Below are 23,164 nucleotides of genomic sequence, written 5' to 3'. Positions count from 1 at the left end.
TCTGCTATAAATTCCAATTAGTCTCTCTCTCTGTCTCTCTCTCTCTCTCTCTCTCTCTCTCTCTCTCTCTCTCTCTGTCTCTGTCTCTGTCTCTGTCTCTGTCTCTGTCTCTGTCTCTGTCTCTGTCTCTGTCTCTGTCTCTGTCTCTGTCTCTGTCTCTCTCTCTTTGTCTCCCTCTCTCTCTCTTTATCTCTCTCCTCTCTCTCTCTCTCTCTCCCTCGCTCTCTCGCTCTCTCGCTCTCTCGCTCTCGCTCTCGCTCTCTCTCTCTCTCGCTCTCTCTCTCTCTCTCTCTCTCTCTCTCTCTCTCTCTCTCGCTCTCTTTCTCTTTGCATACCTTAATACTTTGGGCAACGGTCTTGAACAAGAAGTTTGTTTTTACTCAGTGTTTTCTGTGCCTTTAATGTCATGATCACGTGTCCAGGATGACTATGTTGCTATGAAGCTGGTGTAGCGCACTTGAAGGCACCTCTGCCCTCTTTCTGTTTCCATCTCTCACCCCAAGCGACTGATGTAAATAATAATAGCAACGCTAGTGAAAGGACACAGGTGTCAACCATTGTGTCGCTCTGAATGGAACTGGGGGAGGAGGTCAGAGGCCAGCTCGGCCACCTCTTTACACCCACTTTTTAATCGCACTGACGCTCCCGTTCCGACACACGCACACACTTCTTTCTTGTCCCTATTGCTCACTCTCGCCTTTTGTTATCATAGCTCAATGTTTTGTGAAAACTTTGCTGAGGTCATGCACAAGCTCGTTATTCAAGAAGATTAACATTCTTTTCAAAATTAATCACTGCACTCAATGGTACAGATCAATGACTATATTCAGCTGGAAGCGTATATTCGATTTTAAGGAAGTAATAACTCATTTGATATGTGCTTTTTAGACAACAAAATATTACATAGTTGTAGTCTTGTCTGTTGTCTTCTCACTAAGTTATTTATATTTTTTTCCGTTTAACTTGACACAAAGTAATACTATTTCTATTTTTAACCAAGCTGATAATCATTGCATTCTCATGTTAAATATATAGCCCGTTCCTGCATGTTGAAGCTACTTGGTGTTTAAACCGGCAATTCATTTTAACTATTTTCCTAGTTAGCATCTAGTATTTCTCTCTAAAATATGTGATGGGTGACCCCTGCACAGATGATTATGGACCCAGTGTCCTTCGCGCTCAAAAGAGCAGCAAAAGAAATAATCGTAAATTGAAGCTTGCACGTGATTGCTGGAGTTGTACGGTACCATGGCTGTGGATAGGAAAGCATATTTAAAGACTGAAACAGGAAATTTCTGCTATGCCAGCAAACTTTTCCAAACTCAAAAATTATATTGAAGATTATGTTTGGTTAAAAGTTATTAGGTTTGGCTTTATTAGTTTTTATTCTCATGGTTAATTACTTAAATAGGTCATTTAAAGGGATCATGTTTAGTATATTCCATAAATATTTGTTGTTTTTCATGACAACTGTCATGCATTGATGACGACATCAAAATATTTCTGACCAGAGAGAGATGTGTCTTATGATTTATTGGCAACTAGAAGACAGTTGAGTCTGCCTTAAGTCCAATGGGATAGATTGCGGTTCCCCACGACCCTGAACAGAAGACGGAATAGATGACTATATTGTTGTAATAAAGTGTATCATATGTTACATTTTGGAAGTAACTTGACCACGCTGACAGTAACAAGGCCAGCTTCCACCATGTCTTCTGGGACCAACAATAAATGTTTGACGGTTACGTCGGACAGAAACTCATGCAGCAAGTCAAGCTCTATTTAGAGCAGAGAGTAAATGTAAGTACCCTCTGGTCTAACCCAATATCAAGATATTTTCATGTCCTGTCCCCAACAATCTGTAGATCTAGAGATGCTCGAGGAGGGCGAGAGGATTTATTACCTTGCATTAGGGACCCTAATCTGTTGCAGGTGTTTTCTGAGTCCATGACTGCTCTCCTTCCATTCAGGCTCCCTTCCATATTGGTGACATTGAAAGAGCAAGACATGTGTTGTTCTTCTATGCATCTAAAGAGGGATTATGCAATTTCTATAATCCGCTCATATCATAAAACGTGGCAAGATAAGGACAAAGAGAAACAAGCATTTGCTAACTCTACTCCATCAGTTCTATCCAATAGGATATTGCTACAGTATTTTTTTCCACAGAATTCTAGAATCAGATTCATTCCCCTAATCTTAACTAGATACACCATTATCTTGACAATGACAACTCACAGTGGGTATACAGTAAGAAAACCCCCCTCTGTCAGCTGTGAACAACCTCTAGGCTGTAGGACAGTAAAGCAAAGACCACCAGGATGGATTGAGCCAACAGCTTCACAGGATGCCTGTGGTGCCTTTTGGATGAGGTGAACAAAGACACAAAAGGAACTCGATGAAAAAGCCTCGCTCTGCTGGAAGTCTGTATAATCACTAACCTGGCCAACTTTGGAATGATAGGAAAGATTCATAATTTGAGTGGGTTTTCTTCTCTTAGATGTATTTATTGTATTAACATTAAATACATTGTTTTGGGGGGCGATGACAATGCTTTTGCAGTCCATAAATGTAGGTCTGCAACTCGAGAAATCTTTCACTACCTTGCCACCACCGCCCTCATGTGGTCTTTTAAGACAGACTTGGAAGGCTCTGATTTTCTCAGCTTTTTTTAAAAGGGGGGCCCAGTTCATACACAGGGGTCACTCTAAATTGGTTGCCAGACAATTGCAGGGCAAATTGGGACAAACAACTCAGTAGCAGTGACTTCAGTAGTACTTGTGATAGGAAGTTAAAAATGCAATGAAAAACTCGGACACAGGCTGCAATTTTCTTCCGAGAATATTATCGATTTTTGAGTTATTGAAAATACCATAATAGAGGATTCTTGGCTGATATGACTTTTCTCATCCATGGGAACAAGATGTTTAGAAAAAGGATGGATCCATGTAATACATGCATCAAATAAAGAAAGGACTTTGCTACTCAAGTGTCGACACGCAAAGGTTTTTCTCAGTCTTTTTTAATATGTACCAATGCCTTATTTAGCCATTTTTTTGCTAGGGAAAAAAACAACAACTTTCTTTAACATCATCCCAAGGAATGTCTGTGTGGCTTTTCAGTTTAGCCTTATTTTATTTGTCTATTTAGTCAGTTTTATTTACTGTATACAGTGCTGTTTCACAACAGACCCGATCGGAAAGCATATAACATATGGAGTAGATCTTGAATTGAACTCACACATTAATAAACCAAATGAACCCATATGTGCAGGCATAACAGTAATTCAATTCTTTTACTGAATCAATTCATCATCTAAACTCATGATCGTTGTCGTCAGTAACAAGAAGCGCTTTTTTCACAGTGCCTTTCAAGGAGCAAAATACTAAATTAGCACCACATTAGCACAGAGACTCGTTGTCAAAAAATGTTTGCACCCTGTGGCATTTGATTAGGATAATTTTTCCTGGTTTGAGGTGTGAACAAACTGCCTTTTTGTCAATTGATCATTTGAAACACTAAATTTTCCACACAATAACATCAATTTTGCGTATAAAGTACGTTGAAACAGGATGCATATGAGGTCATTGCCAACAACAGTAAGGCCAGTATTTCAAAAAGAATCATGAATTTGTATTGATGTCATACCTGTCAACCTCTGCCGATAACTGCCCTTATAAATGATTATGATTCCCCTTACAAACCCCCAAAAAACCTTACAAACACCGTACGAGTCGTACACCGTCGTACATCCAAAAACAGCGTACGAGTCGTACGGTGTTTGTAAGGTTTTTGGGGGGTTTGTAAGGGGAATCATAATCATTTATAAGGGCAGTTATCGGCAGAGGTTGACAGGTATGTGATGTACACATGAAATCAAAGACAATAACGCATGAGAATACAACTTAAATAAAACTTCCTAAACCACCCCTGGGAATCAGGGCAGTTGTTGCCCTACATGTCAAGGGCTGTAGTTGTAGGACTTTTGAATTATGTAGTCCCTGGTAGCGGGGAAGAAGTCTCTAACAAGGGTCACGATGTAGGTGTACCATGGGTAGAAGAGCTCCCGCTCTTTAGTGGCTCCTGTTTTAATGATATTTAACGCTGCTTCACTGGCAGGGTAGGCTGGTACACTACTGACATCCCTTGGAGACAAAGAAACATTGCGTTTAATCAGGCTGGATGCGAGAATAATGTGAGAATTCAAGCAACTAGAGCGGGCAGAATAGACATCTAAAATATTTGCCACCGCATATTGCCGGTGTGGCTAAAAGACACGGTTCTGCTAGTCACAAGGTATTTGTGAAAGGATTCTGTTGTTCAGAATGTATAGAAATCTGCAAAGAAATCAGGCCGCTGCGGTGCCATATAATTAGCTGGCTTTGCTCCATTAGCCTGGAAAATTTACAAAAGAACATCTCATGGCACTCTGCTTTCAATACTAAAGTTCTACATCTATTTTACCAGTAATACTGGGAAAGTTACATTAGACTTAAAAAAATAACACAATTATATTTTAAGTGTGCATTATCATTACAGCCAGCAATGAATTTAAACATTTTTTTCCTGCCTTATCTGAATCTAATAAAAATTGACTAAGAGTGTGTACTTTGGTTTGATTGTTTTGTAATGAATTATGATTCTTCTTATATATAAATTATCTAATATTAAGCATTTTTTTGCAGATCTGAGTTCAACTACAAACTCCCTAGAGGACAGCTCTGTAAACAGTAGATAAGTATTATCTAAATTGTAAAAGATAGTTGATTACACTGTAGTGTTGAATATTTGAGCACTTGCCCAGGTCAACATGGCCTCAATGTAGACTTACTTGACCTTCTCCATGGCTGAGTCAGTGTCAATGAGGCCCAAAGTACAGATCGAGATCATGACATTGCTGTTCTTCATGGCCAGCTCATGAGAAAGAGCCCCAAAGAAACCATTCAAGGCAAATTTAGTTGACGTGTATGGTGCAACGAAGGGACTGGTCACTTTACCTGTTGGGATATCAACAATAGCCTTGTTTAAAAAAAAATGACACCAGTTAAACCTACAAATCAGATTTCTTTTTACCCCACCTAGAAGAGACGAAACAACCACAACAGAGCCGTTACTTTTCTCCAGGGAGGGGAGAGCTTTCCAGGTCAAATGAGTGTAACTCAAGAAGTTTACCTTTAAGAGGAGAACAGTATAATACTTAAGGATGTCACCATTTCAATAGTTTAGTAGTTTTGTATACTTTCCAGACAAAATATCTGACAAAGAACATGCTTTTCACAGAAATGGTTAAAGGCAATAGAAGGGCTTGACTTGGTTACTCTGATGCTACCTCCAAATGTAGAATATTGCCAGTTTTCCTTGGGTTGTGTTCACTTTAAGGATTGGTAACGTGGAGCAGGAACTGTTATGTTATGCTTGAAATGATTTGAAACACTGTTATCCAAATAGAAATGAGAGGGATTAATACAGAAAAGTGTCTGGCATATTATTGCGCTCTCCTAACCTCCTAAATTTTGGAGTGTTCAGCATAGCATTTTGGATGTGAAATGTTCTGTATTGCCTCCGATTAATCGTTGTTACAATTACCTTCATCAGCCATTCAAGGTGCTCGACATCTCCATCCCAGTTGCTGAAGGGGCTTGGTCCAATATGGTTGAGAACTAAGTAGTCCAGTCCTCCGAGCTGGTCCAGAGCAAAATCTACCACCCTCTCGTGGTCCGAGTTAATGCCCATGTCTGCTGCTATGTACAGGGCCTTCTGAGCCCCCAAGCCCATGCACTTTTCTGCCACCTAGAGCACATGGGCGGTCACATGTTGAATGTTGACAGACTGAAGTCGACCTTCCTGAAATAACTTTCACCAACCTTCTTTAAAACTTGTTCCCTCCTTGCTGTAATGACAATCTGGGCACCAAACTTGGCGTAGTGATAGGCCATTTGTTCACCAATACCGGTGCTAGCCCCAGTCAGCAAGACCCTGGCACCTCTGAGAGATTCTGAAAGGAAAGCCAATAAACTGTTAATTGCCAAAAAGTACGATTCATTTTAGGACAAAACTTTTTTTGTTGTTGTTCATATTACGAACCGCTTATCCTCAAAAGGGTCACAGGGGTTCTGGAGCCTATCCCAGCTGAGTACGGGCACCAGATGAGAGAAACCCTGAATCGGTGGAAAGCCAATCGCAGGGCACAAGGAGACTGACAACCATTCACGCTCTCACTCATACCCAGGGTCAATTTAGATTGTTCAATTAGCCTACCCTGCATGTTTTTTGGGATGTGGGAAGAAACTGGAGTACCCAGAGAAAACCCACACAAGCCCGGGGAGGACATGCAAACTCCACAAAGTGGCAACCGGTCTGTGATCGAACCCTTGACCCCAAAACTGTGAGGCCGACACACTAAACACTCATGTATAAATGTACAAAGTACCATACTAAAATGCTCAATGATTTTGCTTTGTGGACTAAAATCTGCAGAAAAAATAATGTCCATATTCAGACGAAATAAGTAGGGCTGATTTAAAAAAAAAAGAAAGAAAAGAAAATAATCTAAATTAAAAATGTCACAACAGTGTGGTACTGTAGTGGCTCAGCAATTAGTACTTTTGCCCTAGGATTCGAAGAAACTATGTAAGACTTATGCCTAATTGGATTTTCTCCGGCTTGACTCCAAAGCTCAACAAATATGCAAGTTAAGACTCTAAAAATGTCAACTGGTGTGACTATGGTCTGGAAATTTGTGGTGACCAGTCCTCGGTGTAATCTGGTAATCAGATGTGATCCTTCAGTGCTGTTAGTGCCAGCATTTGGTGTGACTTGAAAAATACTTGACCTAGCTAACTACTACACAGCAGGGTGAGACAAATATATAAACATGTCATTGAATTTTACTATAACAAGCTGTCGCATGGGATCAGATAACACGTTTGTCTTTAAGACTTACAAAGCAGGTTGCCGCTCATTACGGAAGGCTATTATCGTACCTCCCAGTAACTGTAAACAGTTACGTTTCTGATTAAGAGGTTGCTCAATATTTCACATAAGGTGTTCGCAGTGGGCTTAACCAGTTAAATAAAAGTTCAATACTTTTAAATAAACATTAAAGCAAGCATGCTATTGATCTTTTACATACATATAACTCTTGCTTCCCCACAGTTGATTATGGTAATTTAGAAAGTGGAAGTATGGCAAATGTCTCCCCGTCTGTGTTGCAGCACTACTAATGTCACAACAATTTGTCTTGGGCAAAGGTCATAAAAATGGTCATTAGTCACAAATATTTAGACACTTTAGGGCAGCATATGCATAGCCAAGACTTAATGATGAAACTAGATGATCATGAGGTAATATCTGGCATTAGGTGGAGAGGTTTAGACCGCAGATCTCCTGACGTAGATGTCAAGAGAAGAAATGTCAAGTTGAAAGAGAAACATTATTTTGTAATTTAACATGTGAACAGGCTCTTGCATAAAATGCCAACTTGTGCAAGAATATTACATGTTATGGTTGTGGGTTAAAGTGCTGCAATGTATGTGGTGTTTGAACTCATTAGGGAGGATGATGCCAAACAACAAAGTGCACTAACATTGCTTAATCACATATTTGCTTATTCATGGGAGACCTTTTAAAGTTAGTGGAACCTATTAGCTTTAAAAAAATCATTTTTCACTTATTTTCATTTTAAATTAGAATAATTTATCTGTGAGTACAAGAAAGCAATGACTTGTTACATCAGTTTTTTTTTGTAATGAGCAAGCAATACATCTTATTTTGTTCTGTTAGAATTGATTCTGTTTTATTTAAGTTGCGGAAAAACACATTTTAAATAAATGCTCTATGGTCAGAGTCACAAGCATGTTAAATAATATGATTATACAGTCATTTAGCACATCTCCATCCAAATTCTCCTGTAGGGAAAAATATTCAAATTGTGCAAATATGACACAGTGTTCAACTGTTCTTCAAACACACATGCTTTTGAGTCTATAGTAGTACTATGTGGCTTCCTTTTCCCTGGAATTTCAAGGAGGGTGATGTACAGTAATTGGTACTGGAGAGGGGCAGTATAGATGCATTAAAGTACATTATTGAACATCATCGTGTATGAATGTACTCTGGCAAATTAATGTGATTTAATCATACAATAATATTTACAAAGACAAATATTTAAAAAATATTATACACCCCTCAGGACGGTACATAGAATATCCCCAAAATAAGAAATAGTTTTTTTTCTATTGAAAAATGTTTATTGCTAAATACATTAGATTTCAAGTCTCATTTCATCTCATTTTATGAACTGCTTTATCCTCATTAGGGTTGCGAGGGGTGCTGGAGCCAATCCCAGCTGTCTCAGGGCCAGAGGCGGGGGACACCCTGAATCGCTGGTCAGCCGGTCGCAGGGCACGAATGGACGTACAACCATTCAGGCTCACAACCATACCTAGGGGCAATTTAGTGTCCAATCAGCCTACTATACATGTTTTTGGAATGTGGGAAGAAACCGGAGTACCCGGAGGAAACCCACGCAGGTCCGGGGAGAACATGCAAACTCCACACAGATGGACATGACCTGGATTTAAACCTAGGACCCCAGAGCTGTGAGGCCTACACGCTAACCACTCGCACCACCAGGCCGCCCAGATTTCAAATCAACGCATCTATTTTCAAATGTCATATTTTTGTGCGTTACCACACCAACATATAAATAGTTTTAAAACGTTTTGTACTGTTCATTTGACATATAAACCAAACAATGTGACTATATACAGGTACACAAAAAAAGTCAGGTAGGCCATTTTAAAGTAAACACACATGGCGTGATTGCACAAGTCTGCACACGTGTATTCTGGTTGGGGTTGTTACTAAGCACATATTCAAAATGTTCTATTTGGCTTTTTCCTGATATTTTTCTAGTGATGTTACAGTATAAACTTTATGTGCATGCTATAATTCCAAAGGACATGTTTGGTGCAAACACAACACTGCCCATCGCCAAAAGTAAACAAAAGATTGAATCATGCTCGTATGGCACAGCATGCATGATGCTTTTGGACTGTTTATCTGGAGCTGGAATTGAATAATAAATCATCATTAAATCATTCATAGGGATGAGTGTGAGAGCTAATGGTTGTTCGTCTAACTGCGCCCCGGCCAACCATTTCAGGGTTTACCCCACAATGGGCACATTATTAGCTGAGATAGGCTCCGGCACCCCCACGACCCTTGCAAGGATAAGCGGAACATTAAATAAATGAATGAATTAACCAATATAGTGTGGTTAATTTTGAACATAGGCACATCCACCCCTCTTTACCAAAAAAATAAAAAACTTCCAATAATATATTTTTTAGACTTTCTAAAGCAATGACTTTTCCAGGTATGGCTTTACAAAGAGAGGCAACGATTTAAAAAGTATTTGGCCAAATAATCGTGGTTCCCAAACATGCCACATCATTTTAACAGTAAAAACACATTCATTTTTTAGGTAAAAAAAAAGGAGTGCATTGCAACACTGTTTACGAGATCCCTTCTATTGCAATAGTATATTATTTCTTGCAATGGACTGTACCATTAACAATTGAACCACACGTAGTTGTAAATGCAGCTTTCTTTTGTTCCTTTCCAAAATAAATCACCAAAAAATGTTTCGTAGATAATCAAAAGATGTAACGTCTTGAAATTTTAGTCAATGAGCATGCCCTTAACGATCGCAATCTTTGTAAAGGCCGTCACGTTTTATTCTAGTATAATAAAATAGTTTAAAATGAGTGCGAAAGAGGCTCATCTTACCCGCATTAAACGTGGGCGCGCTCCACTTGACAGCGAGCAAAGCCACCGCAACACTTGCGATCAGGACTTTGGTCAACGTTTTCATGTTGTAAACTAATTGTAATTTAGATTAAGTCGCTAAGTAATGATACGCAGCTCCCCCAATGCACTTGCATAAGAAGTGACCAGTAAATCCACAGTTGAGTTTTATCTGAGCCCTCCCCTCTTGGCATGCGCAAAAGAGGGTGTGTTGTGAAAGTTAATTCAACATGCATTTGTGGGGTTTTTGCATTCTTTAAATACGTTCGTTTACTTGAGGAAGAAATATTTTAAAAGCAGCGTGTTTCCTTGTTCACACGGTTGGGTTTGTAGTAGTTAATTTGCATGCCAGCATTTGTCCTAGTTGTTTGTTGTTGTTTTCACGTTAAACCTTGAGTTTAGGCTACTGTGGTAGAGGAAAATGATGGAATTTAAAATTTAAAATTGTTGTACGTGTTTTTACATTTACAGTGTGGCGATTAAGGGCATTTGAGTTTAACTCTTGTGCTCTGAGACAAGACGCGCTGACTTAGTGCGACCCAACGTGACGTCAAAATACCACCCGAGCGCCTCCCGCAATACGATTGGCTGCAGGACGAGCGCTGCTGCAACCTGTTTGGCTGATGCACATGTTAGGTAACGCCTGTTTTGAATCATTCATTCATTTTCTGAACTGCTTATCCTCACGAGGATCGCGGGGGGTGCTGGATCCTATCCCAGCTAACTATGGGCACCAGGCAGGGGAGAGCCTGAATCGGTGGCCACCCAGTCGCAGGACAGGCGATTTTATTTTAAATCACTTGAAAACATTGCGGTTGATTTTATTATATATTATTACAAATAGAGGAAATATATAATTTAATTGACAAATGGCAATGTAAAGTATATCCGACTATCGACCCTAAAAATGTTTATTTAAAGGATGACGTATTGAAGGTTTACGACACTTACCGTCAACCTTAACGTAGAACAAACTTTATTGACAACACGGAATTGACAAACTGAGTGTCCTTCACTCTACATATAGTCTGCTTTTAGAGCGCTCCTCAAACTCAAAAATCTGCGTTGATTTAAAAAAGAAAACGCTCTTTTGTGGACCATGGCAGCAAAGATTTTCCCTGTCATCAAGTAAGTGTTTCACTTCTTTTCGTAGCACTTTAGAGGCATGCTATACTGAGAACTAAGATTGCAACCGGCTAACCTGTTTTAGCAAACAAGGCTATCTTGAACTCCTTCCCAGCTAGTCAAATTCTTAAAACGATACCATTAACAACATTTTTATGAATATTATTCATCTTATGGTTTCTATTTTGTTTCCTAACGCAACCAACGTATATTATTAATGATTTAATGTTCGACAGCTTGCATTGATAAGCTAAAGGCAGTAGAACATTACATTGCACGACACTACATCTAAATAGAGCAGTATTAGATTACGTGAGTGAATTTATTTGACAAGTTCGATAAAAAGGTTTGGCTACGTCATTTTTCCCCATTCATTTTCCAGACTAGCCACAAAAGTGACGATTGCAGGAGGAGCTCTTTACGTGGCTTATGACTCCGGGTTACTGTGCACCAGCGAGCAGGGATTTGAGGCTCTGGGGCGGGCCAGAGCTGCCATACCGCCCGCTTTGGAAGAGTGGATGAAGTACTTTGGACTGCAGGTACAGTACGAGTAATAACCTAACAACGAGAGATGGATTAAGTACTCTTATAATTATCAGATGATCAAAACAACTCAATTTAATAACCTACACTAACAAGTTAAATTGTGTTTCTATTTTTATTTTTAATTGATCAATGCCATTTCATAAAGTTAATGCCTTTGCTTCCATTAAAAATAGGAAAAAGAAATGTTAATCTCACGATGCGACTGTCTCCTCAGGCCAAGCTTCCAACATTACCCAAGGTTGAATTCTCTCCAGTAATGGCCTGGAATTCTGGTGAGCAACAAAACCAGAGCTTGAAATAGCACAACGTGGTACATTGCCTCAAAAGTTGAATAATATGTGGTCTTCTAACATCATCGTGCAAGACTGAAGCTCAATGAGCAGCCCAACAACGTATTTTCTATTCCTGTTTCATAAAATAATGAGAAAAAGATTATAGTCATCTAGATCTATTAATGTCATACCACACATTTTATTTTGACTTTTAAGGCTTTATTTTGGTAGTTTTTTGTTGATACTACGTTTGACTCTTTTGCAGGGGTCCGGTCTACCATTTCAGCTTTGTCGGAGGCCCCAAGAAAAGCAAGTGAATATTCCACCCGGAGCTTGCAATATATAAAAGACCTCACCAAGTGAACACCAACCTCTCTGGGGACAAACAGGTTATTGTTAATAAAATTCTTTATCACTTTGCACTTGACTGACATGTCCTCAAGTTTTCACCATTGAGCAGGGGTGGGGAACATGTGGAAGATAAAGTTATTTGGTCCACCATACAAATAACAATGGGAGACAAGCTGTTATAAAAAGCTAAAGAATGCTCAAATTTGAAGTTCTATGTATATTGTCATATTGTGCACTAGGTTGGAAAATAGTTCTTTGCCTGTGTTCAATAGATGTCCACTAAGTTGTTCACCTCAAGGGAAGTTGGTTGTGGTATTATACATAATGATATCTTATAAAGTTTTTAAATAAACAACTTCTAAGTTTGTGTGCATTCTACCACTTATTATATTTTCACCGTGATATGTCCTTGGTATCATCTCACGTTCCAAAAATTGTTTTACAAGTCAATATCATTGGATCATATTGCATCTACACAGCACTCCTCATGATGCTACAGCTGTATCCCAACATTGAGTGCATTCATTTCCTCAAAACTCTACAAGTTAACATTTATTGCTACCATAGGGAGCTTTTATAATTATAAGTTAACCAGGTAAGTTGACATAACTTTACGTAACTCTTAAAGTCGTGTGCAGTTTTGAGGAGTAAATGTTTTCTATTATATTTAAAAAATGTGGGATATACTTATTTACAACAACACCTCGCAAGATCCAATACATATGCAGTGCAGTATAAAAAGCTAAATACTATACATTTTTGCACCTTTAAATTTTGTTAATGTAGCAGATTATCTATTTCCCAACTCAAGGTTTTGAACACCCTTGGTCGAAAGTTTTGAGACACTTTGATTCAAATGAATGGTTAAAAAGTCTCAAAACTTAAGAACTTTTGGGGTACATTTAAAAATCACAAATGCAATCAAGATTTGATGTGAGCTATCTGTTTATTCGGATGAAATATTCACATCAATTGTACACAACTTGTAAGCATTAAATACTGAAAGTGCTGCAATATTTTTGTCTCACTCTTACCATCATTCCTTTAAATGAAGCATATTATTGGATGGTTTGGGGTGGGACTATTCTAGGCATGTAAACGTACAATAAAGTGCTCCCGACAATATCAACAGAGATGATACAACCACTGGCTGATTTTGTAAAGATGTTTTTCCCCCTTCATAATGCATTTTTTTCCACTGCCAACAAACACCGGGACACACTTGACTGCAAGCTTGTTTGGAAATTTCTTAGTGAAAAGACACAATCGAAAGACAAATAGAAGCCTGCTTACATGGTGAAATCCAAGACAGCAGAGGAACATTTTATTCAGTGGGGCCATTAGGGCAAATTTATTGTAAGTATTTGCGTTTTAAGCAATCCTCTCTGTTTGTATGTATTTCTTCTATTGTTCCCCAATCTCTGCTCTAAAATATGTACAGTTTAGCGAAAATAAAGAGCCTGAAGGCACTTAACCCCCCCGAGAAGTGTCAGTGGGTAGCAAGCAAATGCCATCCTTTGCACTGTGGTTAAAAGAACATAATTATGCCCTGCGTTAATGACATACTTTATTAAAAAGCCAATATAGGCGAATCACTAAATTTCATGTAAAGCACTTGTGCAATCGTCCACTCATCCCAACCAGTAATTGACTTGACTCCCTGTTAGTCCCCTTAATGCCAACGGGTAGTGTCACCAAACTTTGTTTTGTCAGCAAATAGAAATAGGGTGTTTTTGACATGGAAATGCTGTAGTAGAGCAAACGCTACGGTTGGTGCTGTGCAAACAAAGGAAAAAAATCTAAAATGATTTAAAATGCGCCTATTCTTCAAATAAGAATTCAGAAGGATGAGCGAGGGAGAGAGATAGAAGGGACTGTGTTGTCGTCCTCTAGGTGGTTTTGACCAGGTCATAGACGTGGATGTGAAAGTCATCATCATATTTGATGTAGTAAACCGAAGGCTTGGCAGGGACCTGGTAGATGACCAGACCGGTCCTCTTGATGCCTTTATCAGTCACATACTCCACTTGTTTGCCCACCAGGCTCTCAGTCTCTTCACCAGGTTTCCTGTCGGCGGGCAGCAGGTGTTTGTTTTCTGAACAAAATGGAAGTTTCAATGAAGGTATGTATGTATATTAACTAGCCTTGACACATTTAGCAGTGTAGAGCCTGGAACATCTAAACTGTTACATACCCGCTTCAGGCAGAATCCTAAGGTCTCCGTCGGCGTAATCGTCCCACAGTTGGTACATGTAGAGAACCGGGTCCTTTTCATAAGTGATATAATACCAGTTGGTCATAATCGGGGCTCTGGAGAGCACCATCCCTCGCCACTCATTCTTCTCGCCATCCTCCTTTTCAAAGAGATGCTCTACAGCTTTGCCCACCAACTCCTCGGCCCCTGAGGGGATCTTGATCCGGTTGTTTACTGCACACAAAGATGAGAAATCTCCCAATTAACTTGAGGGACTACTAATACAATACACATAAAATCGGTGAATTGACAGGAATGTTCGTGAATAGGAACAAACACATTTTTATTGACATACCGACACTTTCCGAGAGGACTTGTAGGTTGGACACTCGGTCGTCCTTGAACAGCTCGATGCCGTAGACGCAATCGAAGCCATCGTACTTAACCATGAAGAGCGATGGGTTGACGCTGAGTCTGTCTAGCACAGTTCCTTTCCATTTGCTCTGGTTGCCCTTCTCGCGCCAGTTGTGTTGAATTCGCACACCCAGTATGCAGTTTGGGTCTGGGCTACTGGCGTCACTCAGCTCTCCGATGCTTCGTTTCCTGCCAAGTCTCAGTGTGTTATATGTTTGTTTGAAGATTGCCAATATTTTTGTCCAACATGCTCTTGTCAAATTGCATGAAAACACGTGCAGTCATGCAAGCATGATATACACTTCCCTTTATAGTTATTCTTCATTTTGATGAGTTTTGGGAGAGTTTAAATTTGGCCCACATGCCAAATTTGGACTCCCTTGCCATCAAGGTGCACTGCTAACCCTTATCTGGTGTAGGGTAGATACACATTCAACTGTGCATTTAGTTAACCTTTTTTTTAAAGCAGAATAGTCATTTCTCATTGACTAAGCATTGCTTGGTTATCACAATTAGGAGAAATTTGGAGGCCTTTACCTTGCACCATTGTAATGTAAAATACTTATCATGAACATACCTGCCTCTTTTCTTCGACATGCCTCCACAAGATCGAAGGTTACAGTCTAAAAGCAAAAGAGTCAGTATTTCCAGTCAGTAAGTAACAAAGTATGTGAAACATTTTCCAAAACAACTTGTGCCAAATTGCGCCAACGACTGACGTCATTGCCGTGCGCGGAGATTGACATTGCACCTCAGCCAATGGCATCGCGGCCCCCAGAGCTACTTCCGGTGTATTTACGTTGCCTAAACTGCGTCGCCAGCAATGGAAGGGGTTATATGTCTGTCTGTATGTGGGCGTGTGGGCTGCGGGTGACACTGTCTGACACGGCTAATTGGGAGTTAGCTCACAACCGCTAAGTAATAGTTTGGAAGTAACGCGTCCCTGTTCGGATCGCCAGCCGTGTCGAACGACAGCTTGTGTTGGCAAAATGACACGATCTAGCATAAAAAGGCGAAAAATACGTGTTAATTGTGACGAGACGAAGGCTATCGAAGGGACCAACACACCTGTGCTGGCCTACGTCCAACATATAAGGTCATAGTTTGAATCTGTCATGCCACCGTACCAGTTTCCCCTCGCTTGTCCGAGCGTCACCTCAATGCAGACGTTCCGGGGGGAGGCAAGGGAAGGGGGCGGCAAGAAGCTACATCCGCTCCTCCGAAGTTCCACAGAATGGCTGGACGCCGGCGAGATTTATGGCCGCCTTCACCTGCGTCCAAATTTCATATCGGTTCGGTCCTCTACCAAGAAAATGACTCTCCATACGGAACCAAGCTCGGGGAAATCTCGCGAAAGCTGCGTGAAAAATGGAACTCTGTTTCCCAGCATGCCGTACGGTCATGAACAGCCGGAGAAGACGTGGGTGTACACGCAGTCCATGCTGGGAAATGTAGGCTAGGGAGTGAAGTTGGCTCTCACAGCAGGAAAGGTATGTATAGTAGTATTTTAGTACATATGTATTTATTTTACATTTGCGCATGGAAAAAAATGGGTGCAATGGAAATGTTACATGTCGGGTCATTGTAATGGATACCATATTCCAATATAATAACTATCAATAATATAATATGAAGATTTATGTACTTATACTTATGTTTTATGTGAAACAAAACACATCATAGGTCTTTGTGTGTCCATGTTGAACAAGTTCCCTTGCAACATTTAACCAATAGGTATTCAATACATATGTGCAATATTAATCCCCAAAATACATAAAAATCGAAAAGACCAGTGGTTGCTTGTTGTATTATAAAGCAGAAAATAAATTAAAATAAACTGATGTTCAATGTTATGTTGCTTAAAATAAACTATGAAACAGACTTTCAAAAGCATGTTTAATGAATACTACTCAAAGAATTAAGTGGCACGTAAACATAATTGATTATCATGCCAAGATAGCCTTCTCACTAACACATTAGGTGTGCAACTAGATGTAATTATTTTGCACATCTTGGCGTTCATGTATGGAATTGCTGTTCAAAACACTAGAAATCCAGTCAATGAAGGATGACACACGCATATAGACGTCAGGGGTCCTAGGGTTTCCGCAGCGTTGGCCTGAAAACGACGCCACGCCTGCCGTCTCATTGCCGCAGATCAACGGACCACCAGAATCACCCTGAATATGATACACGAACAGAAGTAGAGTTCTTTCAAAACATGCGATCTTGAAATGATGGTGCAACGTTTCCACATGAATAATCTATTATCAACTCATTCACTCCCATTATAATGGCTGTAAGTGCCCAATCCATATAAACTCCCAGTAAAAAATGCTTTGGCCTCGACTACTGTCAATGATTGGATTAAAATAGAATCCGCGATCTCTTGTCATCGTAGTGGATCTTTGAATCTTTGAAGCCGAGATCTTACCGAGCAGAAACCTTGAAAGGCACGAGAACCGGTTCCGCACACCATGCTCCTGAAGATGGGGGCCGACGGCCATCGCCGCCGACAGGTGCGCTGACTTAGCAGGGTGACGTTGACCTCCTGAAGAGTATTCGACAACGTCATGTTATCACCGATGTCCCCCCAGCCGGCAGTAATGCAGCTGCTTCGTCTTCCAACACGCCGTCTTTTGGGAGCGATCAGCTGCACCGCGTCGGTCAGTGTGGCACTGCCATTGAGCTGAGATATGACAAATTGGAAATGGGTATGGCCTCGCTAACAGTGTTTCTAGTCCTGAGCTTTTTGTGGCACTGAGGCAGTGTCTCCATCCTCACCTTCAGGAGCATGATGTCATTTCTATGGCGATCGTAGTCAGGATGCGGAATGTATCTGATGATGGTGAAAACCTGCTTGGTAGACTCGTTTTTGTCAAGGTAGTCAACCCCTAGCACTACAGTAAGTGGGCTGAAAAAGCACAGAGCAACACAGATTTGAATTTTTTTGACGAGAGAAAAAAAAAACCAAAATTTGAAAAACATTCATGAATTAATGACCTGGTGGGATGTTTTTCCACTATTGTTGACCGCTTACCTTTGTACCATGCAGTGTGCAGCTGTGAGGACAAAGTCTTCCTTGATCAGCGACCCTCCGCAGATGTGCTGGCCTTGCAACTGCAGCGATGCCATGTACGGCCTCGAGTGTGGTGGAGCGTCTCTGCCTCCAACAATGTGAGTACAATCGACACCTGGAAACCCCAAAAACACTCCCATAATTATTTTTAAGGAGATATTTAAACTTTGCCTAAGAAGATAAACTCACCATTTAAGATGAACAACAGCAGTAGTGTGATGGCCATTGTACTTTTTTCAAATGCACACTATGCTCTAAGTTTGTTCCTGATATTTGTTTGGACTATTGTTGCCTCAGAGGATTTGCAATTTGCTGCTAGAGGTTTTGCAAAGTTACAACAGAAACAAAAAAAATAGCACAGTTGCACCAATTCATCTGAGAAACCCCAAATTCCCTGTAACATTCCTGTATATAATCAATAGTTTTACAAATCTTAAGAGCAAAGAGTATTTAATAACATTGGTCTAAATAAGGTACATGCTTACTGCTCTGCTAAATGTATATTCCAAAGATGTACAAAAAAAAATTGGCGATAAGTTCAAAACTTTAAAACACATTTAGCACTCAGTCTTCATATTTGGTGTAGAAACATATGCATAATTATCCCAGCTAATTTTTAGTATGATAAATTGCAACTGAACTCTAAAAAAATACATGTAAATTACATTATAATTGTACAACTTCTGCGGTGTTTTGAGAGTAAGTTTAGGAAAGTTTCCCTTTCAACATATTTCCTCTTGCAAGACATTAATGATGGAACATGAACAAACGGCTTATTATGAAACATGGTAACTTGGCAATTTTCCCCCTGTTGTCTCCACAATAACAGTTGAATGTAAAAATCAGTTGGTGGCATTATATTATCATATAATATTATCAATTTGCACAATGCATTTCTCTCGGGCCAATCTAGTAACACTGTCTGTCTCTCTTAGTTTTAGTGGTGCTGCATCTGTACACACCGGGCATCCGTGCAACATGCACTTTTGTGTGCACGCAAATTACTGCAGTTGTCTATTGGAGTTTTGAGAGGGGAAAACGTTTGTTTTCAAATATAATCGGTACTTTATTCCCCCAATTCAGATTTGTGGGTTTGAATTTTTTTTGTCGTAATTGAGACTCAGAATTTATAAATTATTTGTGTTGGGGAAAATGTAAAGTTTTTATAATGACCAATTATGACAAATTATTACTATGTACGGTGTGTACGTGCTATACGTATATGCGTGCGTGTGTATGTTTATGAATTGCCGCTGGAGGGTGCCATTAGTCCATAAATTTAAACTCATTGTCAACTTGCTCTGGCTGGCATTATCGCAGGTTGATATTGTTAATTTCCTATTATGTTGAAAGGAACTCGTGTTAAACGCCTAATATATTGTTAGGTAATTGGCTAGCTCTTCCAATTTACTTGAACATTTTTTTACACTATTTTTAAATTAATGATTTAATTAATATTGGACATTAATTTAAACACCTTTTTGGTACTCGGATTGCTGAAGCAAAGTCCAAATCTTATTGACCTGTTTTGGTGCATTCACTTTTCATGTTTCTGTTTCGTATGTATACATGCATGATGTTACTGTACCAAAGAAGCAGGAAGTTTTGTCTAGAAAGACCAAAATAAGTAATATTGGGGCATATTTTAGCTTTTTTTCCTCTCTGTGCTTAATAAAAGCTTGCTCAAACAGCTTTAGAATGCAAAACGTTAGGTAACAGTTTATTTGGTGAGTTTATTCATAAACCATTACAAAAATATCAAAAACACTAAAGACAAATATTGCTGCAAGACACTGTCATATGTCATTTTGACTGTGAAAAGCATCTGTTTTGATGGTTGCATTGCATTTGAACTTTAGTTTAAATTAGCTTTAACGCAGAAAATATATGACATTTTAAAATTGCAGTGCTGTGAGATAACAAAACACAGAGTTGACTTGCTTTTACTGGCTTGCAGAGAGGACACGCAGACACGGATTTGGCATTGATCAAATTTGACTTTTCAAGGCCAACTCTGACTTTGTGATATGCTCTTGAGCAAATAAAATATGTTTTTCTGTCCCTAAGAATACATCTGTGACTCCCTTGTAGTTCAAACCAGGCCAATAATTTTGATTTGACAGGTCATCTTGTAATAGTATTTTGTGTACGGACCCACCCCCCTCCCTCCTCATCCCCTTCCGACTCACACAGTGGTCCTCACCTCGCCCCGCTGGTTTCTGGCGAGGCTCCAGGCATCCCGGGAATGCCCTGCCGTGGGGTGCCGTTGGCTCGCGCCATGCGCATTCCTGCGGCATACCGTGGCAGCGCTTCAGGGAAAGTATGGCGAGTGTGCTACTTGCTACCACCGTCTAAGGCCTTCAGACGCCGTGGCTAATCCGCCCGGCGATTGCGCGCCGTCCCAACGTGGTTTCAGACAGGATTGCGGCAGTTGCTGAAATTTCCTCTGCAGGTGTTTGGCTGTGATAAATCCATTTGTTCAGGCTTTATGAAAGTGCCCTTTCAAGTCTGATTCAGTGAAATGACAGTCGGCCTGCTAGGGCTAACTCTGAATCTTTTCAGATCAAAATCATACCAGGACAGTGGCACACGTCCAATTTGGATTTATTTCTTACGTTCCTATTTTCTCTGTCTGCTGTTCTCTTTCTTTTGCGTTCCTCCAGCTTTCCCTCCTTCCTTCTTTTCGTCTCCAATTAATGCGTACCTAAAGCAGGACAGTAATGCTTATTCATATACAATATATCCAAAACTATGTTTCAGATTAGATTCCAATTAGTATTTGTTCATTTCTTTTTGCAACGCTCATTCAACTAACTGGCACTTCAAAGACCGAAGGTGGTTTGTATGCCATAATTTCTGTGACAAATACCACATCAAGTTGCGAGGGATTGTGACCACCGACTCTTGTTGGGGTAAAAGTGTTACCAACTCTTAGCACAACTAGGACAGACACGCATGTAGCATATTTGTAAGGCAACCCTGGCCCATCCGCCGCTTTGGTTAGCCCATTCAGCACTATAAGTCGAGCTGTTTTTGTAACGAAACAAGGCCTAATCCTAAATTCAGGGAGTCGTGAATGTGCCTCAACAAATGGCGGACAAATGAGAAGGATTAGCCAGGGCCCGTGAAAGAGTGAAAGGTTTGCCATTGATCTACGGTGGTCCTTTTCTCTTTCAGGGCCACTCGTTCTGAAAACCCCACTGGGTAAGAGCATACAGGGCCACTCCAGAGCCCCCTAGGCCACCGAGAGACACACAACAGCCACAATTAGTCTCAGGATCTGTAATGGCAATTCAATATAAGCGCTTAAAAAAAATCGCGCCTCGCTACGTCTGCCCCCTCCCGTTGTCCTCCCCCGTTTTCGTCCACATACATAAGATTGGTATTATGAGCGCTGTTTTGAGGGGTTGTGTCCTCCCCCCTTTTTTCCCACCCACCACAGTTCTTTTCAATCACTGAGAGAGAAAATGACCACACATGGTTTCAAAGGTCGCAGAGGCTACGAGTTGTTGTCACTTGAGGCAGCGTGACTTGTGGCTTCATCTTCTGTTCTGGCTTTGTAACTCGTTTCCAAGCTTTGGAACGGCATGTTTTTTTAAAAAAATGAGAATAAATGTGCCGCACTCTGCAGATGTTTCCACTGAGCTCCCTCGACACTCGCTCCTGGGTCAGTCCGATTGAGCAGAGCCTAGACACTCATGTTTTTCACATCACATCATCTTACCAATGTCCTTTCCATCTTTTTGGGAGCTTTCATGTTGATTTTGAACGCCCATCATTGGTATGCTCTTTTGATCAGGAGCTTTCTCTTTTCAAGGCATTAATGATAATGACAGCCTCTTTTTTGGCATTTATAGAGGACACTCTGACACTGATGAGTAGGCCAGTCTGAAACCACTCTGTTTTAGTGTTCAGTGCCAGTATGTAACATAAGAGGATGCACCTGCTTGTTCACTTCCCTCGTAAACATTTGCAGTCCAACGCCTTTAAAGCTCATCAATTTTTAGGGGACATTTTTTCCTGTGAATGTGTAAAACATGGGATGAAGGTTGGGATGAGATAGGAGTGGTTTGAAGGAGTCGCAAGCTACCCGTCCATGTTGCCATGTGGTGCTAACGGTCATTTGTTGCCACTCACGGTGATCTGCAGTGACACTGTATTGGAAATCTCAGCTATCTGTCCTACACGAATGACATGAGTGCAATTCGTAAAGAGGAACAGCTGAATACAAGCGTAGCAGCGGACCCCCCATGCTGCTATCATGCTGCTGCCGGGTTGAACTACAGTGCAATGATGCGACGCCCTCCAGACCAGACGTGTCCCCCGTCGCAGCGCTCTCGCATAAAGACACGCTGAAAGCTTGGCCTTTATTCACCCTCCCAACGGCCGCCATTCATCGCCAACTCTCCTTTCTGCTCGCTGAAAAGACAGAGTGGCCTCCTGTGCCACTGGAGCGCTCGCCTGTGTCTAAATGACCTTGATGTCCCCCCGTGCTGATCATAAGCGTCGCCGCATTGGGATTCTTGTCATGATTATGATGAAGATGATGGCTCTGAGGAGGGGGGGAATTATGGCAGAGGGCACCAATGGAGATGTTACAAACGCTTAACTGTCAGTGAGCAGGCACAAAAGCTTAAATGCCATTGTCACCTTTCACAATACAGTGGGAGCCCCAAAATACAATGTCCCTGATCTTGTATAATTTGAAATTTGTAATGTTAATGATCATTACTATTCTTTTCTATCAAAGAGAAAGATGCAAGTGTAAGTTGCTTGTGTGCATTGGATGTATTTTACTGTACACAGGAAATAAGCCACTTTGTTTTAAAGTGCTCATTTTATGGTCAGAGACTGTGAGAATTGTACTGAAGTTGAGCCTCATTGTGTCATTGCAAAAACGTTTGATGACCTTCCATTATCCACAAAATTGGTCATAATAGGAATCGTTACATATATATTATTATAATTTTTTGGGGGCTTCTTTGTTGACAATGCCATATGTTAAAAGTTTAGAATGTGTAAAACCATAATATGGGGTCTTTAATAAGAACATGCGTATATTTGCCATTGCTCGTGATGGGTATTTAAAAAAAAAATCATGCTCAAACACAATTGTAGGATTCAAGCCTTGAACCTAAAGTTTATGTGATATGAGTTTATTGGTATTTCATTCTAAAAATCATCCCTTTAAAATGTACACATTTGATCTGAAGGCAGCATATCTCATTTAGATAAATCACAAGACCTATCTGGTTTGAAACACCACATGATAAATGTTCGGATAAAAATAATAGGAATATCTTAAAAATCTTGTCCCAGCGACATTGTTTGATGCTGTTGCGCAAACTTGTATTTCAATACTGGCTGTTCGTA

The 23,164-nt window shown here is 40.3% G+C and overlaps 4 protein-coding genes and 1 long non-coding RNA gene across 8 annotated transcripts in view; 2 read left to right on the top strand and 3 right to left on the bottom strand.

Moving 5' to 3' along the window:
• Positions 1–3,004: 3,004 nt before the first annotated feature.
• Positions 3,005–9,981, bottom strand: hsd11b1la (hydroxysteroid (11-beta) dehydrogenase 1-like a). Of its 2 annotated transcripts, XR_013301521.1 has the most exons (7): positions 9,793–9,981; positions 5,865–5,995; positions 5,587–5,790; positions 5,079–5,172; positions 4,832–4,997; positions 3,867–4,145; positions 3,005–3,643 (listed from the first exon to the last, which is right to left on the bottom strand). XR_013301521.1 is itself a non-coding variant. In XM_077608183.1 (6 exons), the coding sequence occupies exons 1-6, from the start codon at positions 9,875–9,877 to the stop codon at positions 3,962–3,964; spliced, it is 864 nt and encodes a 287-aa protein (XP_077464309.1). In that variant the 5' UTR covers positions 9,878–9,981; the 3' UTR covers positions 3,811–3,961. The 2 variants fall into 2 exon arrangements, 1 of the variants encoding a protein (XP_077464309.1); XM_077608183.1 differs by lacking the exon at positions 3,005–3,643 and having other exon boundaries at positions 3,811–4,145.
• Positions 9,982–10,748: 767 nt separating this feature from the next.
• Positions 10,749–12,471, top strand: micos13 (mitochondrial contact site and cristae organizing system subunit 13). The gene is made up of 4 exons (XM_077607341.1): positions 10,749–10,938; positions 11,318–11,474; positions 11,696–11,753; positions 12,019–12,471. The coding sequence occupies exons 1-4, from the start codon at positions 10,910–10,912 to the stop codon at positions 12,114–12,116; spliced, it is 342 nt and encodes a 113-aa protein (XP_077463467.1). The 5' UTR covers positions 10,749–10,909; the 3' UTR covers positions 12,117–12,471.
• A 1,183-nt stretch (positions 12,472–13,654) lies between these two features.
• Positions 13,655–16,099, bottom strand: LOC144079025 (spindlin-1-like). Of its 2 annotated transcripts, none has more exons than XM_077607556.1 (5): positions 15,781–16,099; positions 15,290–15,335; positions 14,654–14,901; positions 14,299–14,532; positions 13,655–14,199 (listed from the first exon to the last, which is right to left on the bottom strand). In XM_077607556.1, the coding sequence occupies exons 2-5, from the start codon at positions 15,307–15,309 to the stop codon at positions 13,994–13,996; spliced, it is 708 nt and encodes a 235-aa protein (XP_077463682.1). In that variant the 5' UTR covers positions 15,310–15,335; positions 15,781–16,099; the 3' UTR covers positions 13,655–13,993. The 2 variants fall into 2 exon arrangements, with proteins under 2 accessions (XP_077463682.1, XP_077463681.1); XM_077607555.1 differs by having other exon boundaries at positions 15,840–16,098.
• The window catches only part of LOC144079026 (uncharacterized), a 34,263-nt gene continuing 26,619 nt past the window's right edge, over positions 15,521–23,164 (top strand). Inside the window, exons 1-2 of one of the 2 annotated variants that reach the window (XR_013301385.1) lie at positions 15,521–16,202; positions 17,768–17,889. This is a non-coding gene — a long non-coding RNA (uncharacterized LOC144079026). Of the gene's footprint in view, positions 16,203–17,767; positions 19,480–23,164 lie in introns of those variants that run through there. The other variant, XR_013301384.1, reaches the window with a different exon arrangement.
• Positions 16,235–18,010, bottom strand: LOC144079024 (serine protease 57-like). Its single transcript, XM_077607553.1, has 4 exons — positions 17,753–18,010; positions 17,497–17,626; positions 17,147–17,401; positions 16,235–16,892 (listed from the first exon to the last, which is right to left on the bottom strand). Exons 1-4 carry the CDS (start codon positions 17,929–17,931, stop codon positions 16,701–16,703), a joined length of 756 nt encoding a protein of 251 aa, XP_077463679.1. The 5' UTR covers positions 17,932–18,010; the 3' UTR covers positions 16,235–16,700.

Source organism: Stigmatopora argus, chromosome 8 (genome assembly GCF_051989625.1).
Source record: "Stigmatopora argus isolate UIUO_Sarg chromosome 8, RoL_Sarg_1.0, whole genome shotgun sequence".
Classification (NCBI taxonomy): Eukaryota; Metazoa; Chordata; class Actinopteri; order Syngnathiformes; family Syngnathidae; genus Stigmatopora; species Stigmatopora argus.
This window is presented reverse-complemented; position numbering and strand designations above follow the sequence as displayed.

What these genes read in the sequence shown, in the direction of transcription:
- hsd11b1la (XM_077608183.1), bottom strand. Translation starts at nt 9,877, where the DNA reads ATGAAAACGTTGACCAAAGTCCTGATCGCAAGTGTTGCGGTGGCTTTG. An exon ending in CGCGCCCACGTTTAATGCGG is followed by an intron (nt 5,996 to 9,792) that starts GTAAGATGAGCC and finishes CTTTCCTTTCAG; the next exon opens with AATCTCTCAGAGGTGCCAGG. An exon ending in GGGAACAAGTTTTAAAGAAG is followed by an intron (nt 5,791 to 5,864) that starts GTTGGTGAAAGT and finishes CATGTGCTCTAG; the next exon opens with GTGGCAGAAAAGTGCATGGG.
- micos13 (XM_077607341.1), top strand. Translation starts at nt 10,910, where the DNA reads ATGGCAGCAAAGATTTTCCCTGTCATCAA. An exon ending in AAGATTTTCCCTGTCATCAA is followed by an intron (nt 10,939 to 11,317) that starts GTAAGTGTTTCA and finishes TTCATTTTCCAG; the next exon opens with ACTAGCCACAAAAGTGACGA. An exon ending in TGAAGTACTTTGGACTGCAG is followed by an intron (nt 11,475 to 11,695) that starts GTACAGTACGAG and finishes CTGTCTCCTCAG; the next exon opens with GCCAAGCTTCCAACATTACC.
- LOC144079025 (XM_077607556.1), bottom strand. Translation starts at nt 15,309, where the DNA reads ATGTCGAAGAAAAGAGGCAG. An exon ending in ATGTCGAAGAAAAGAGGCAG is followed by an intron (nt 14,902 to 15,289) that starts GTATGTTCATGA and finishes GAGACTTGGCAG; the next exon opens with GAAACGAAGCATCGGAGAGC. An exon ending in AGTCCTCTCGGAAAGTGTCG is followed by an intron (nt 14,533 to 14,653) that starts GTATGTCAATAA and finishes CTTTGTGTGCAG; the next exon opens with TAAACAACCGGATCAAGATC.
- LOC144079024 (XM_077607553.1), bottom strand. Translation starts at nt 17,931, where the DNA reads ATGGGAGTGTTTTTGGGGTTTCCAGGTGTCGATTGTACTCACATTGTT. An exon ending in ATGACATCATGCTCCTGAAG is followed by an intron (nt 17,402 to 17,496) that starts GTGAGGATGGAG and finishes GTCATATCTCAG; the next exon opens with CTCAATGGCAGTGCCACACT. An exon ending in CCTTTCAAGGTTTCTGCTCG is followed by an intron (nt 16,893 to 17,146) that starts GTAAGATCTCGG and finishes TATCATATTCAG; the next exon opens with GGTGATTCTGGTGGTCCGTT.